Genomic DNA, 13,723 nt, shown 5'->3' on the forward strand with positions numbered 1-13,723 from the left:
ATTTTGGTGCGAATGAATGTTGTTGCGAGAAATATGACGAATGCATGTTTGATGACACGGATGAAAGAGAGTGAAGTTTTGCGATAGGAACGGGTTGTAAGCTAGGTAGTTCGGACTAGAGAGAATGTGAAAGATACTTCGTGCAATGTCGATAGTTTTATGTTTATATGAGAATAGTAGTTGAATAATTATTGACCAAGAAAATAATAGGCATTGTGTAAAGTGATTATCGCCTGTATCGTGGTCATGGGAATGCAGATGGGATTTGTACGCTTTAAATGGTAGTAGATCACGTGATCAAACACGACACTCTCACAGCAGCCCTAACAGTCATGTATAAATGTGTCATCTAGTCCATATGGTCTTTGTGCTAAATTTCTCTTTTGCACATTTTTCGTTGTGTTTTTTCTGGTTGCGCATTTTTCTGTTTCTGTTTGCGCTTTTTTCCGTTTGCGCTTTTTTCTGTGTGCGTTTTTTTCTGTTTGCGCTTTTTTCCGTTTGCGCTTTTTTCTCTTTGCGCTTTTTTCTGTGTGCGCTTTTTTCTGTTTGCGCTTTTTTCCGTTTGCGCTTTTTTCTGTTTGCGCTTTTTTCCGTTTGCGCTTTTTTCCGTTTGCGCTTTTTTCCGTGTGCGCTTTTTTCTGTTTGCGCTTTTTTCTGTGTGCACTTTTTTCTCTTTGCGCTTTTTTCTGTTTGCGCTTTTTTCTGTTTGCGCTTTTTTCTGTGTGCGCTTTTTTCTCTTTGCGCTTTTTTCCGTGTGCGCTTTTTTCTCTTTGCGCTTTTTTCCGTTTGCGCTTTTTTCTGTTTGCGCTTTTTTCTGTGTGCGCTTTTTTCTCTTTGCGCTTTTTTCTGTTTGCGCTTTTTTCTCTTTGCGCTTTTTTCTGTGTGCGCTTTTTTCTCTTTGCGCTTTTTTCCGTGTGCGCTTTTTTCCGTTGCGCTTTTTGTTTTGCGCTTTTTTCCGTTGCGCTTTTTTCCGTTGCGGTTCTTTCTGGGAACCGCACTCGCATACACGTGCCTTATTTACGGGTGACAAGTTTAGGAGCCAATATGTCGATGGTCAAATATTTGGGAGCCTTATTTTAGGGAGTCTGTTGGTCCGAAACATCTGTGAGGCAGCCTGGGTTTCGACTTTTCAATAAAGATAACTCAACAACATATAGGTCCTATACCATTTAAAAATTCCTTCCGAACCCACTGGACTCAATATTATTAAGATTTTATCAGAAAAATTGCGAATTCACATGTCAGCAGTTTAAAATCCATATTGGATGCATAGTAGTTTTCTACGCAGATAGCTCGAAGAAACAAACTTGTGATACATTTACGCGCCATATATGAAACAAGTTCGCGAAAAGCAGACGCTAGATGAAGGATAGCCTAATCTACATTAACTCATCTTTGTGGATTGAATAAAAACATCAGAAAATGAGTTCTTCTGATTTGGAACTACTATGTGTTTACGACTCTAAATTTGCCCCAGTTACCTTTAAAAAAGAGTGAGTTAATAATTAAATTAAAATAATTAAAAAATTATTCAAAATCAAATTTTAGTTCAGAGTTCAGAACTTTAGCTTACTTTAACTTTAAGTCTTTAACTTTACTTTAGTTAGACTTTAGTTTTAGGCTTTAGGTCAGGTTCAGGCCTATGCCGCCTATACTCTACTAGAATCTAGATCTAGACTAGATCTAGATATAATTTTTAAGAGCACAATGCTAGCCGGAAAAAGATACGCATGCGCAATGGAGAGAAACTACGACTTGCGATGTATTCGATGGTACTGCGCATGCGTGTTTACAACCGCAGAACCCTAATCCTAGCCATATTGCCATGCCATATGGCATATGTCACTGCGCATGTGCAGAACTATCTTTTGCCGACTAGATCTAAGTGGAGACGTTGGAGAGAGAAAAAAATTTCCGAGTAGGCCCTAGTCACTACAATTTTTTATATCTAGTCTACTGCCAAAGTCTGTACTGTAGTCTGAGACTACTGACTTGTACAAATCTAGATTCTATAACTGTAGGCCTATACACTATCTATACTGACACTTGAGTATAGGCATACTCTCAGTATAGTAGTATATAGGCCTACTGTATTTAAATTAAAATAATATTATTTCACAACTATTTGCCATTTTTTTAATCAATGTTATGATTCTAGATCTAATTCTAATCTAATTACTAACATCTCATATGTTCAACTTAATGTGAATCTGAGAATAAACTAGTTACTATGCTAAAATGCATGCTGCCCAATCAGGGGGGGGGAGCAGTTCTTCCCACACTTTAGAAAATTATTAGGTGATTGATTAGAATTAGATATAGATCTAAGTGTAGGCTTTTTTTTTTCTTCTTCTTTTTTTAATATTCTGACAGGGCGATTTAAAGAGTTGATTTAAAATAATTGTTTTGGAATGTATTAAAGTAAAGAAATAGGCCTTAAAAAGCATTTATGACATACATTATTATTTTTTCCAGGTTTAGGCCCTAATTATATTAGGCCTATAGTCAAAATAAAATGTTATGTAGACTTAAAGATAAGAAAATTTGAGTTTGGGCTGCTATGGCTTTTGAAATGTTTTTGAAATAAATATACTGTATTAATTTTCTTACTCCAGCTCAAAAAATGAGAACAGTTACAGCTGTAATATTCCAAAAGGATCTAAGATTGAACAGCTTGTAGTTTTTGCTCAAGGAAAGTGGACTGATAAGAACATTGACATCAGCATCAAATGTGGGAAAAAACAAAGCCCCAAAAAACTTTGTACTTTAACTAATTCTCAGCGGTAAATACAGTTGTAATGTATATTTACTAGATCTAATTATTATTTTACAAGCTGGTTTTATTAAGTTTTATAATAATTTCTAAGGTCTTAGTATTTTTGTATAAACTATGTATCACTAGATGTTTCTTTAACTTTAAGCCTTAATAAAAGGTAATTCAAAATAATTTATTATGAGGTTAATTTTTATAACCTGTTTAAATCACTAGGACATTTTTATCTAATAGGGTTAGTTGATAATAAGGCAAATATATATCTAAGTTTCAGGTTTTAACTTAGTGAACACGTTAACAAAAATATTTTATTTTATTTTTAAAGCTGCTATCTTTCTACAACACTGAGTGACTTGGACACTTTAAATTTAAAGCGCAGTAGTACAATTAGTCTTGAGGCAGTGGTCTTGTCTGAAACCGAAATTCCTCAGAATACAGCTGATGATATCACATCTAGCCCTGTTGCATCCAACCTGCCAGATATTCAGAAAGAGAACGAAACTACACCACAAGCAGAGGTACATTTTACAAATTTCAAGTATACGGAGCAGCTTTTTAATACTTATCCAAAATTATGTTTTCCTTGAAGAATAATTTTCATTGAAATTTTTATGCAGTCATTAAAAATAAATAGATTTTTAATTTTCAAGATAATGCTTTCAAGTTCACCTTTACCCACCAAGCCTAACAAAAAGAGAAGGCGTCATGATGAAAATACACCTCAGCCTAAATCTAGACGACAAAAAGTTGCCATGAGAGCCTTATCAACAGAGAGATCGCCACCATCAAAACAAAAGTTAATGGCTATTGAATCAAATGTGTCTGAAACACGTGATACAAATCTTGTCAAAGAAATCAGTAAAGAAGGGAAAATAACGAGATGTGTCGATTTGTCTGCCAGATGTAAACTTTTTTTTTAAACAATTGTCTATGTAGTAAAGTATCTGTAAGCTTTAAGAATTATCAGTCTTAAATTAAATTTAAATAAAAAAATTTTGGATTGAAATGAGTGCTTATAAACATTTTTTAAGAACTTTCAATAAACAATTTTTTTTTTTTTTAAATTTATCAACAGCTCCAAAGCCTAGTAATAGATGGGGTCATACCATGACATTTGTGAATAGTAAACAAGCTGTTCTGATTGGTGGACAAGGTGATAAACAACTTAGCAAGGATTCCATTTGGGTTCTTGATCCTGGTAATTTAAGTTCTGTCTCTAGTCTGTTATTACACAGAATAATCAGCATTATGTGGTGTTTTATTTTTCATCCAATTAAAAATATAACTGTTATTTCTCTAGAAATGAGAACCTGGAAATGTCCAGATGTGGTAACAGAGGGGGCTAAGCCTGAATACAGAATTGGCCACAGCGCAACATATGACCCAACAATGAGATGCATATACATCTATGGTGGCTCAAAAAATGCGAAGTGGTTTCATGATGTTCATATGTTTGATTTAGATGAGAAGAAGTGGACCTTAGTCAAGGTAAATTTCTTTTTGGAAATTAAATTCTAGTGTCCAATATTTACTTAACTCATTTGTTACAAACGCCCCCCCCCCCCCCCCCCCCCCTATAAAATGGGAGATGACTAATTACTTTTGTTTACAATTATTACAAAAACAATTTTTTTTAAGGTCTTACAAATTAAAATCTGTCTGATGTTTCTTCATTTTATAGGCTAATGGCAAGGCACCAACCAGAGCATATCACAGTGCAAGCTTGTATAGACATGAACTTTGGATATTTGGGGGTGTTTTCCCTCGACCTGACCCCCAACCTGATGGTTGTGATAATGAAGTACATATTTTCAGTCCTGTCATGGAGAGCTGGTACAATCCTATTGTTACTGGAGATAAGCCACAGCCTCGTTCTGGGTAATCTCATTTTTTTCTTTTATATCTTGTAAGATCTTGTATTATGATCAAAATTCATCTAATAAGTATGTAAAGTCAACATGTTAGACATAGTTGAAATTCCTGTAAGCTTCTTGTTAAATATTCAGCTGCTGGTATTGGTAGAACTTTCACTATATTAAAAAAAATTAACACTATTTATGAGAACTATTTTATATTGATGTATTCTAATATATGGATAATATTAAATCGAATATTTGAATTGACTCCCACAGTCATTCAGCCACTTTAATCAATGACCAGTTGGTTATATTTGGGGGATGGGATTTTCCTTACTGCTACAATGACCTTTTTATTTTGGATTTAAGTAAGTATATAACAGTATATTATTGTTCAGTGTTGTGTTATATTATAGATGAGACATTGGTGTAAGGGTTAAAAGACACTGAAAACAATGTAACAGTTAATTTTGTTTAAGAATTAATGAGGGTGGTTTGTTTTGACATAATTTTATGGGGCTTCTGGTATGTTGAAGGGGAAAATGGTAGGTTCATCTCACATTTTAAAGAGTATTCTGTCAATTTATTAGATATTACTAAATTTTAGTGGAAAGATATGCATTTGTCTCAAATAGATTGATATTTATTGGTTATAGCTTGGGACATTTTTTTTCTTGAAATTTTGTGTGCTCCCCATTATTAGATCTTGGTGTTTTCTAAGTGAAATTATTCAATAACTATATTTTTCTTAAGTCTCAAAGTATGACTTTAATACATAGGAGGGATTTTCCATTTTTTATTGTATAAAATTTTTATGGTGGTGTTCTATTATTTGTTTTTTTGCTTTAGAATGGATAATTTATTACACTCCAATTTCAAGATACATTTTTTCTTTAAACATCATGATTTTAAATTCCTTGAACAATGATTTATTCTGTTGTTTTTTGTTATACTACAGCCACTGTTGATTGGTCTTCACCAAAGTTTACTGGATGTCCTCCCAAGCCTAGAAGGTAAGTATATTAAATACAACTATCTCACTATCCTTTTGTTTGTTCATCCTAAGTTGTCTAACCTCTGTCTTGCTTTAAAAAATGTACATTGTTTTTTTATTACTATTGAAAGAAATTATTCACCAATTTTTTTCAGTTGGCATGCATCTTGTGCACTTTCAAATGATCGTATATTTATTCATGGTGGCTATGATGGTGACATTGCTCTTCATGATGCTTATATTTTTGATTTAGGTAATTTTCCTTTATTTAGTACTTTGCTCTGATAAATCTTGTAACAATTGATTGTAGTTTTGGTTATGGTTAAAAGGTTCTGTTCAGGTAGCTGGGGTTGAAGTTGATCAGTTTTAATATATTTGATCACCATAGTTTTCACACTTAGTCTTAGCTAATCAACATCATCTAGCACTTTGTCAAGATTAAAGGACATGTATGCACTTATGATAAATATAACTAATTTAATTCTCATTTCAAAAATCTTTTTTTAGAAAAGAAGTTGTGGCTAGAGTTGGCTTTGGATAATGCTCCCTCTCCTCGTGCTGGCCATGGGTGCTTACGTTTGCCTTCCAGCTATGAAAACCAAGAGGAAGATGAAATTATTGTATTTGGAGGAGGCGACAATGATGGAAGCTATTTCAGTGACATGCTTTCATTTTATGTTCCCTTTGATCCTAAAACGATCACATACTCAAAATGAGATGTTTAAATTACTTCTGTACACAATGGCAGCAATAAATGGGGAAGGTGAAGTGTTGTATATATCTTTTGAATTAAACTGTATTTTATTTCATATCTTTTAGATGTTTCTGTCTACATATTGAAAAATTCACTGGCCTTGTTTTATTTTTCTGAAATATAGCTATTGAACTTTTTTTAGAAATGTGAATTTTAAGTAACTTGTTGCATTTTATGTATTTTAATCTGTTGGTAATGTATTTAAATGTATATTAAAAACAAATAACCTGTATGTTATATTGGTATGGCAACTTTTATGTATCAATGAGCTTTTGAAGGGTTTTATGCTGAATTGACATTTTGCTAATAAATATTATTAACTTGCAATTTCTTTTAAGTTCATTTTTAATTACAATCATTTTTTCAGTTTTAGTAAGTACTAATTGGCATCAACAAAACTGAGAAGCTGGGTTCTTCTCATGGTAAAGTATTAGCATCCACAGGCTGTCCTAAACACAAAAAAAATTTTAAAGTTAAAGAAAAATTGTTAATCACACCTGATTGCGATAGATTGGGTACTTTCAGGCTAGTTTCAGAGCCATTCTTGCTATAGTGCACATTTACATTTTTTCCCCCCAAAAAAGTAATTAGAAAAAAAAAGAAATGATAAAAACATTTAAAAACCATCCAAGATTGCTAAGTGATGTTTAGCTTTATTGTAGATGTGATCTATGACTGTCCAAAAAGCACATACAACAAAGAATGAATCGTATCAGGACTGTTAACTTTTTAGTTTTTTTCGATTCTCTGGGCTCGTAGAAATGCTTGTAAAATAGCCAAATGTTTTCATCTTAAATCCCTGGATCAGCAAAATCGTGATTGCTGTCTTCTCTGTAGCACTTATTTTGGCAATCCTTGACAAGTATTCTAGTGATACTGCTGGGAATAACATTTTTAATCTCCCAAGTGCTTCGGTGTATTCCAACGGCTGACTCTGGTTTTGAACTCTTGCTATAACGTTTGAGTAATATTCATCAATCTCAAGTAAAGTTTTTCTATACACTTTAGTTTGATATTCTCCTATAGCAAAGATAGCCAACATTTTTCCATACCTAAGAGCCTTTAAATAATCCACATCATCTGATTGGTATGAAATTGTTAAGATGATTATTATAAATAAACAAAACACTAACATTAGCAAATAATAAAACCAATAATTCGCAACATGAATTTGAAACTCCCTTTCACTTGAAAATCCAAATAAACCTTCATCTTCTCTTTGCGAGTTTAAAAGTATTTGGGAACAGGAGTGGGAGGAACTGCAAAATCCATTGTCATAACATTGCACACCAATATCATGTTGAATGTAGGTTCCTGCACTACTTAGCGGAGAACACACCTGTGTTTTGACATGCTTGCAGCAGAGCTTACACTGGTCTGGCTTGTGAGAGCACAAGCAGCTGGTCATGTTGTGGTAGTGGCAAACATCTTCTGAGCACACTCCACTCTTGCACACGAGTAGTCCGTTGTTGCAGGAAGTGCCATCAGGCTGGGCATGACTCACAGGGCAGTGACCACCCAGACCATTACACTTTGAGATCACAGAGCAACCGTCCAGAGTGTTGCAAATAAAATTTTCAGAAACTGGTACAAAAGAGCAGTTTGATGAGCAGCAGGATTGTGTCTTGGGCGTGCACTGTTTTCCCTTTGACCTTCGAACTGTGCATGGCATATCTGACCCTAAGAAATCAGCTGGGGTACAGCATGGGTCAATTGACAAACAGTTTGTTGATATTCCACAATCACATTCTTCTCCTGCTTCAGGAATACTGTTCCCACAATGAGGTTTTATATTGTCTTCTAAAAGACAAGATCCTTTCTTTTTAATTACTGGCAGCATGTATCTTAAACTACAGACAGAGAATTTCCTATTGTTTGGCCTATTTCCTGGATTTGTATTGGGGTTCATGATATAATTGCCTGCCTCGTCATTTGGAAAACACTGAGGTGATGAATCATGCCTAGCACCAAAGCTGTGACCAATTTCATGCAAAACAGTCAAGACTACATCTTCATTTTTCAGTTTGATGCCATTACTTAAATAAGTGACAATCACTGTGTTGAAGCTGGCAATGTGAGAGTTGATTTTTATTCTTTTTTCACATATCCCACCTGGCAGAGATTCATCAGCAACAGCAGGATAGGCTGTGCCAGCAACACCGTCCATGGTTCGAAAAGTAAAAGCTATGCCAAGGCAAACATCATCAAAATCATAATATGAAAACTGTTTCAAATATTCATCAGATGTCATATACGATTTTGATAATCGATAACCTAATTCATTTTCATGCCTATAGACTGATACCTTGGCTACTATAAATCCAACATTATCTCCATAACCATCTCCATCAAAATCAGAGGAACGGAACAATGAGTCTGCATCATTAATAACACTGAACATAGTATTGACAGATTTTGTTACACTTCCAGCTCCAATGTATTTAAAGAATAAGTGATCTCCAACTAGATGTAAAGAGCAGCTCAAAGGTTTTGGCAATTTTAAAGTGTCTCTTTTTTCATGCCTTGGGAACCTTTTGTTGGAATAATCTGGTTGTGGTTTGTGCTGAGTTTTCTGCTTTGAATGGAAATAAAAAGGTTCCTTAAAGAAATGTTGAATATCATAAGGGCTATAGCTTGTATTTGTTGGCTTTATTTCATTACATGATATATAGCATGGAAAGCAGTGGTTAATAAGATGAAAATTTGATTCAATCACCTTTGAACACTGTATCTTGAAAAGAAAACTTTCATAAACTGCAGTCCCTGTTAATTTTTTACCATCCAACTTAGCAGTGAATGGAAAAAACATGTTTTTGAACACAAAGCTACCACAGTAAAAAGAGTGAAGATTTTTAGAAATGTCCTCATGATAAATTGGCACATTATTATTCTTTGAGCTGAAAAATATGCTAGCATTTGGCAAAGTAATTTGATGAGACTTTATAAATATTTTGACATCCATCTCGTTTAGTTGAAATATTAAAGCTCGGTGAGAATTTCTAAAATTTCCATAGTCTTCAATGTTTGCTGGCACACTACAGACATCTACTTTATTTTTAAAGCTTTGATTGCATGGCATAGCTTGTTGCCTTGTATTGTTAGCTTGTACAGCAACATTCTGTGTGCTATTTTCAAAGAAATCATTGTATAATTCAAGTGTTGTAAGTTGTTTAGAACATAATAAAACCATCAGATATATTTCTACATGCAATAAAATTGTAAAAAAAATAGACATTTGTCTAACAGAGATTGAACTGATGTCCCTGACAAACTCCTTAATGAAAAAACTTTGTTCTCAATGAATTTTATCTGAAAAAAAGGAATATGATATTTAGTCTTTCTATGTGATGATAAAAATATAAATCATAGTAAATTCTGAACAATACCTAGGTGGAAAATGAAAGACCAGAAGTTAGAATTAAATTTAAGGCATTTAATTTATAAATGGAAAAACACACACAATTTATATTTTTAAAAATTACCAGTAATAAATGATTGAAAATTGATAATCAACTATGTAAAAAGAAAACAAATTTTTAAGAAAAGAAAAAAAATAAAGACTGGTAAAATACAAATGCATTTATATTCTTTGACACTTTTATATATATCTATATATATAATTCTCTTCTTGGAGACGCTAGAAAACACCAAGCTGTAAGCGCGCTCTCCATACCACCCCACCCCTACATGGTCTGGTGAGCTGTGGTTCACGCTAAATGTTTACAATCGTAGAGCCGGGTTTAGTGACGGCTATTAGGGGCAGATAATTTAGTTTAAAACGATTTTAAACTTAGGGGAGGTAACTAAGAGGAGGCTACTTTCACAGGGGGGGGGGTGTAGTGTAGGGGTTGGGGGAAAGGAGGGTGTGGATAGTATCGTCCTTAACGACCTACTGATAGTGTTTTAAAGCAAATATTTTCAGTGGCAGCATTGGTACTGTCGAAATCACAAATTATGAATTACTGAAAAGTAGAAAATAAAACAACTAAATAGCAGCGTATGATATGCCGTGGGTCGGCTCGTATAATATATAAGCCTACAGTGTTAATTCAGGGTGGCTATTTTTGCATTGCAGCAACATTAGACATAAAGAGTTAGTTCAATGTTTTCACAGAATGAAGACACAGACTTTTTTTATTGTAAATATATAATAATAAGCTTGTAGTTGAATGGAATCTAAGCTACTCCATGAATACACTGATACATTGTGCCCAAAAAGTCAAGTTAAACATGATCTAGGAAGAGTAGGCTTCAATGTATATATTATTAAGGAGTTTAAAAATACAATGACTTTTTGCTTCATTTATTATTTTTTTGTAAGAAATTTCGGGTATCTATCCAGTATAGCCTACATATTTACAGAAACTAACCTTAACCCATACCTTAAATCCTTCATAAATTAGAGTTTTTAAAAAAGGGTCCACTTTGTATCTAACTAGGACTTACTTTGTCAAATGTTGTTTAAGTGAATATTCGTTACTAATTCATTAAACTTTTTTAATAATGATGTATGGAAATAGTAAATCGCATTATTGAACTAAATTATAGTAAAATAATTCCCCATAGCTCACTGTGTGGTAGGTATCCATACTATCTAATCAACAATAATAACAGCATCAGCCTGGCTTGCTCTCAAAGGAAGTTTTGATAATTTTTTTTGCAATATTATTAAAATAATGTGATTATAAAAATCTACTTATGTGTTTTTATGGTTATCATTCAACATATTTTAAAACAATTGAAGAATTTTTTTAAGAAGACACAAAAACCTTTTTGTCATAACTGCATGGTACATAGTTATGAATATTTTAAAAAAATAAGGTAATAATTTATAATAAAGTAATATTTAATTATGTGCATTGATTGTGTAATGTAAGGCTATTGTACCCAAAACTAAAAGGCAAAAGACCAGATAATCTGGCAGATGTTTTTTTTTCATCCATGTCAAAAATACATTATAAATAATTTTGATAAGTTAACTATTGTTAGAGTGTGTCCTTCTCAAGCTAATATGGGGCTGGTAGATCTAGTTGCTGAGTGATCAGGATTTGATTCCAATATAATTGTTTACAGGATATAGTAATAATAGGCACTAAATATAATAAAATATAATAGAATTAAAATATAGATTTATTACTAGAATATAGATAAGGTTTCATCATTAGTTATTAACTGATGATTATATTTATCCAGCTAATAAAAGTAAATTTGGTCTAGTATTAATGTATTGTTAATTATAGTAGAATAGAAGACTAAGTGAAAAGTTGACTGACTTCTCCTAGCTTTTTAAAATTATAATGAAGTTTTAATTTAATATTTAAGTTTTTAGATGGGCGTAAACTTAAAGCCCTAACATAAAAGCTTAAACTTTAAAATATTTGTTATTAAAAATGTTAGTAGATCTAGAAGATTGAAGATCTAGATCTAACTAAAATACACGATTCAATGAAATATTAATAATATAATAATATTACTATTGATTATTATTTTTATTATTATTTTAATTCTAAGCTTAAAACTTACGGAACTGATACTGATAGTAGTGATATTATATAATATATATGAATATTTCTAAATCAAGATTTCTAGAATCTATTATTACTATAATTTTATCATAATCAATCTATTCATATTATGACAAAAGTCTTTGCAGCGAATTTCAATATAACTAAAAAGTAAACATGTTTGTTGGTAAACGATATATCACCATGGAGACCATTAATAACAAAACAATATTCCTTGAAAGCAAAACTGAAAACAAAATTAAGTAAAACAAACTTGTAATTATTTTGCCAAAGTAACTAAGAAATGTATGTATAAGACATGAATGATTTGAATGTTAGATAGAACACAGATAAGTTTAAAACAATTAATTGTTTTGTTATGTGTTTAAAAAAATAACTTGTGTTGGAGTTTTGTTATTATTACTGCCAATGTGGCCAAAATATTATTTAACAATTATTTTAGTTCAAAATACAAATATTTAGTCATTATTTATTAGGAAAAGTTAATTTTTATGCTAGCTATTTAACTAAAATATATTATTTGACGTATTTTTAATATTATAATTATTTATATATTTTATCTAGTTTAGAGTATTTTGCATTTTAAATTACTTTTTAATTATGCATATCTGGCTATCTGGTACTTTTATCAATCGGTTGTACTAGTTGTCAAATTAAGTTAAAACTTAGAGAAATAATTTTAAAATTGAGGGCGATTTTTAAGAAAGTTAAGCTTCATACGTAATTGCTTGGAACTAAGTCTTCCGCAATTGATAAAGCAAACAATATTATAATAAATAGGGGTGGTTGCAAGCATTTTGTTTGGAACTAAAAATATACAATCAATAAAGTCAAATCAAAATTTATTACACGTATACTGTTCTTAAATTCTACACAAATCTTTTTCATTGACATGCCATGTAATGAAAATTCGCAGATATCTAACGTGTTAAGCCAAAAAGTAACAAAGTGCATTTTAATTTAAGAAGTCATCCATAATGAAGTCACTCCATGTTGTCGATTTTTTATTTCTCCCTCCTCTCTGTCACACATCGTCACAAAAAGCCACCCACCCCTATGACATCACACCTCAACCTACACCCCTTACCAATCTAATTTTTTTTTTAAACATTGATTTTTTTAATCAAAATATTGACTGAGCTCGATCAACATAGATTATTTTAATCAATTTCAATGTATTAAAACATTTTTTCTAAAACGCGAAATAACTGCTAAAATTTATTTCCCAACATTACCTATTTTTGAATTTTGAATGCAATAGTTTAACGTCACACTTAATGAGCCCCCCCCCCCCCCACATCATACATCACTGTCATGAAATTACCGATCCCCTCATCCCTACAGGTGTATATTTATTAATGGAAGATTTCTTACGATTTCACAAATTAGAAACAATTAAAAATAACGTTCTGCTATCAGGTTTACTTTAATAGATTTAGTTGCGCTTTTGCGGTTTATTGAGACAATTACAAGATCTTTTTTCAACAGTGATTACTTATAATTTAGCAACAATATTTTTATATACTTAAAGCTTTCATTTTATAATAATAAAATCAGTTCATACAATATACTGGTAAGTTAACAACCAATGCTAAATGGAATGTGTAACGAAATTTGAAATAAGTATATATAGGCAGAGGCGTAGCGAGGACGGGGGGTGCGGACCGCACCGGGTGACACCATTTAAAGGGGTGACACCAAGGCAAAAAATTGCAAAAAGTACAGAAGAAAAATGCCTTTTTTTCGTCAGACTCATTAGTGATTCATTAAAGTTAAATAGCCTTTTAAGTACAAATTAACAATTTTTGCAAAAAGGCAATG

The 13,723-nt window shown here is 32.2% G+C and overlaps 2 protein-coding genes across 2 annotated transcripts; one reads left to right on the forward strand and one right to left on the reverse strand.

The window, feature by feature from the left end:
• The first annotated feature begins 1,290 nt into the window (after nt 1–1,290).
• On the forward strand, nt 1,291–6,695 carry LOC131946811 (rab9 effector protein with kelch motifs). The gene is made up of 11 exons (XM_059307782.1): nt 1,291–1,493; nt 2,616–2,783; nt 3,099–3,291; nt 3,424–3,676; nt 3,849–3,971; nt 4,074–4,261; nt 4,455–4,651; nt 4,906–4,997; nt 5,588–5,642; nt 5,779–5,876; nt 6,131–6,695. The coding sequence occupies exons 1-11, from the start codon at nt 1,423–1,425 to the stop codon at nt 6,337–6,339; spliced, it is 1,647 nt and encodes a 548-aa protein (XP_059163765.1). The 5' UTR covers nt 1,291–1,422; the 3' UTR covers nt 6,340–6,695.
• Nucleotides 6,696–7,022: 327 nt separating this feature from the next.
• Nucleotides 7,023–11,997, reverse strand: LOC131946775 (disintegrin and metalloproteinase domain-containing protein 10). The gene is made up of 2 exons (XM_059307703.1): nt 11,901–11,997; nt 7,023–9,686 (listed from the first exon to the last, which is right to left on the reverse strand). Exon 2 carries the CDS (start codon nt 9,610–9,612, stop codon nt 7,099–7,101), a length of 2,514 nt encoding a protein of 837 aa, XP_059163686.1. The 5' UTR covers nt 9,613–9,686; nt 11,901–11,997; the 3' UTR covers nt 7,023–7,098.
• Between the last annotated feature and the right edge of the window lie 1,726 nt (nt 11,998–13,723).

The sequence above is a fragment of the Physella acuta genome, unplaced genomic scaffold (genome assembly GCF_028476545.2).
Source record: "Physella acuta isolate Inbredline_101_S28 unplaced genomic scaffold, ASM2847654v3 ptg000571l, whole genome shotgun sequence".
Classification (NCBI taxonomy): domain Eukaryota; kingdom Metazoa; phylum Mollusca; class Gastropoda; family Physidae; genus Physella; species Physella acuta.

Excerpts from the sequence above, each read along its gene's own strand:
- LOC131946811 (XM_059307782.1), top strand. The coding sequence starts at position 1,423 with ATGAGTTCTTCTGATTTGGAACTACTATGTGTTTACGACTCTAAATTT. Across the intron at positions 1,494-2,615 it reads CCAGTTACCTTTAAAAAAGA|CTCAAAAAATGAGAACAGTT; the intron begins GTGAGTTAATAA and ends TTCTTACTCCAG. Across the intron at positions 4,652-4,905 it reads AAGCCACAGCCTCGTTCTGG|TCATTCAGCCACTTTAATCA; the intron begins GTAATCTCATTT and ends TGACTCCCACAG.
- LOC131946775 (XM_059307703.1), bottom strand. The coding sequence starts at position 9,612 with ATGTCTATTTTTTTTACAATTTTATTGCATGTAGAAATATATCTGATG.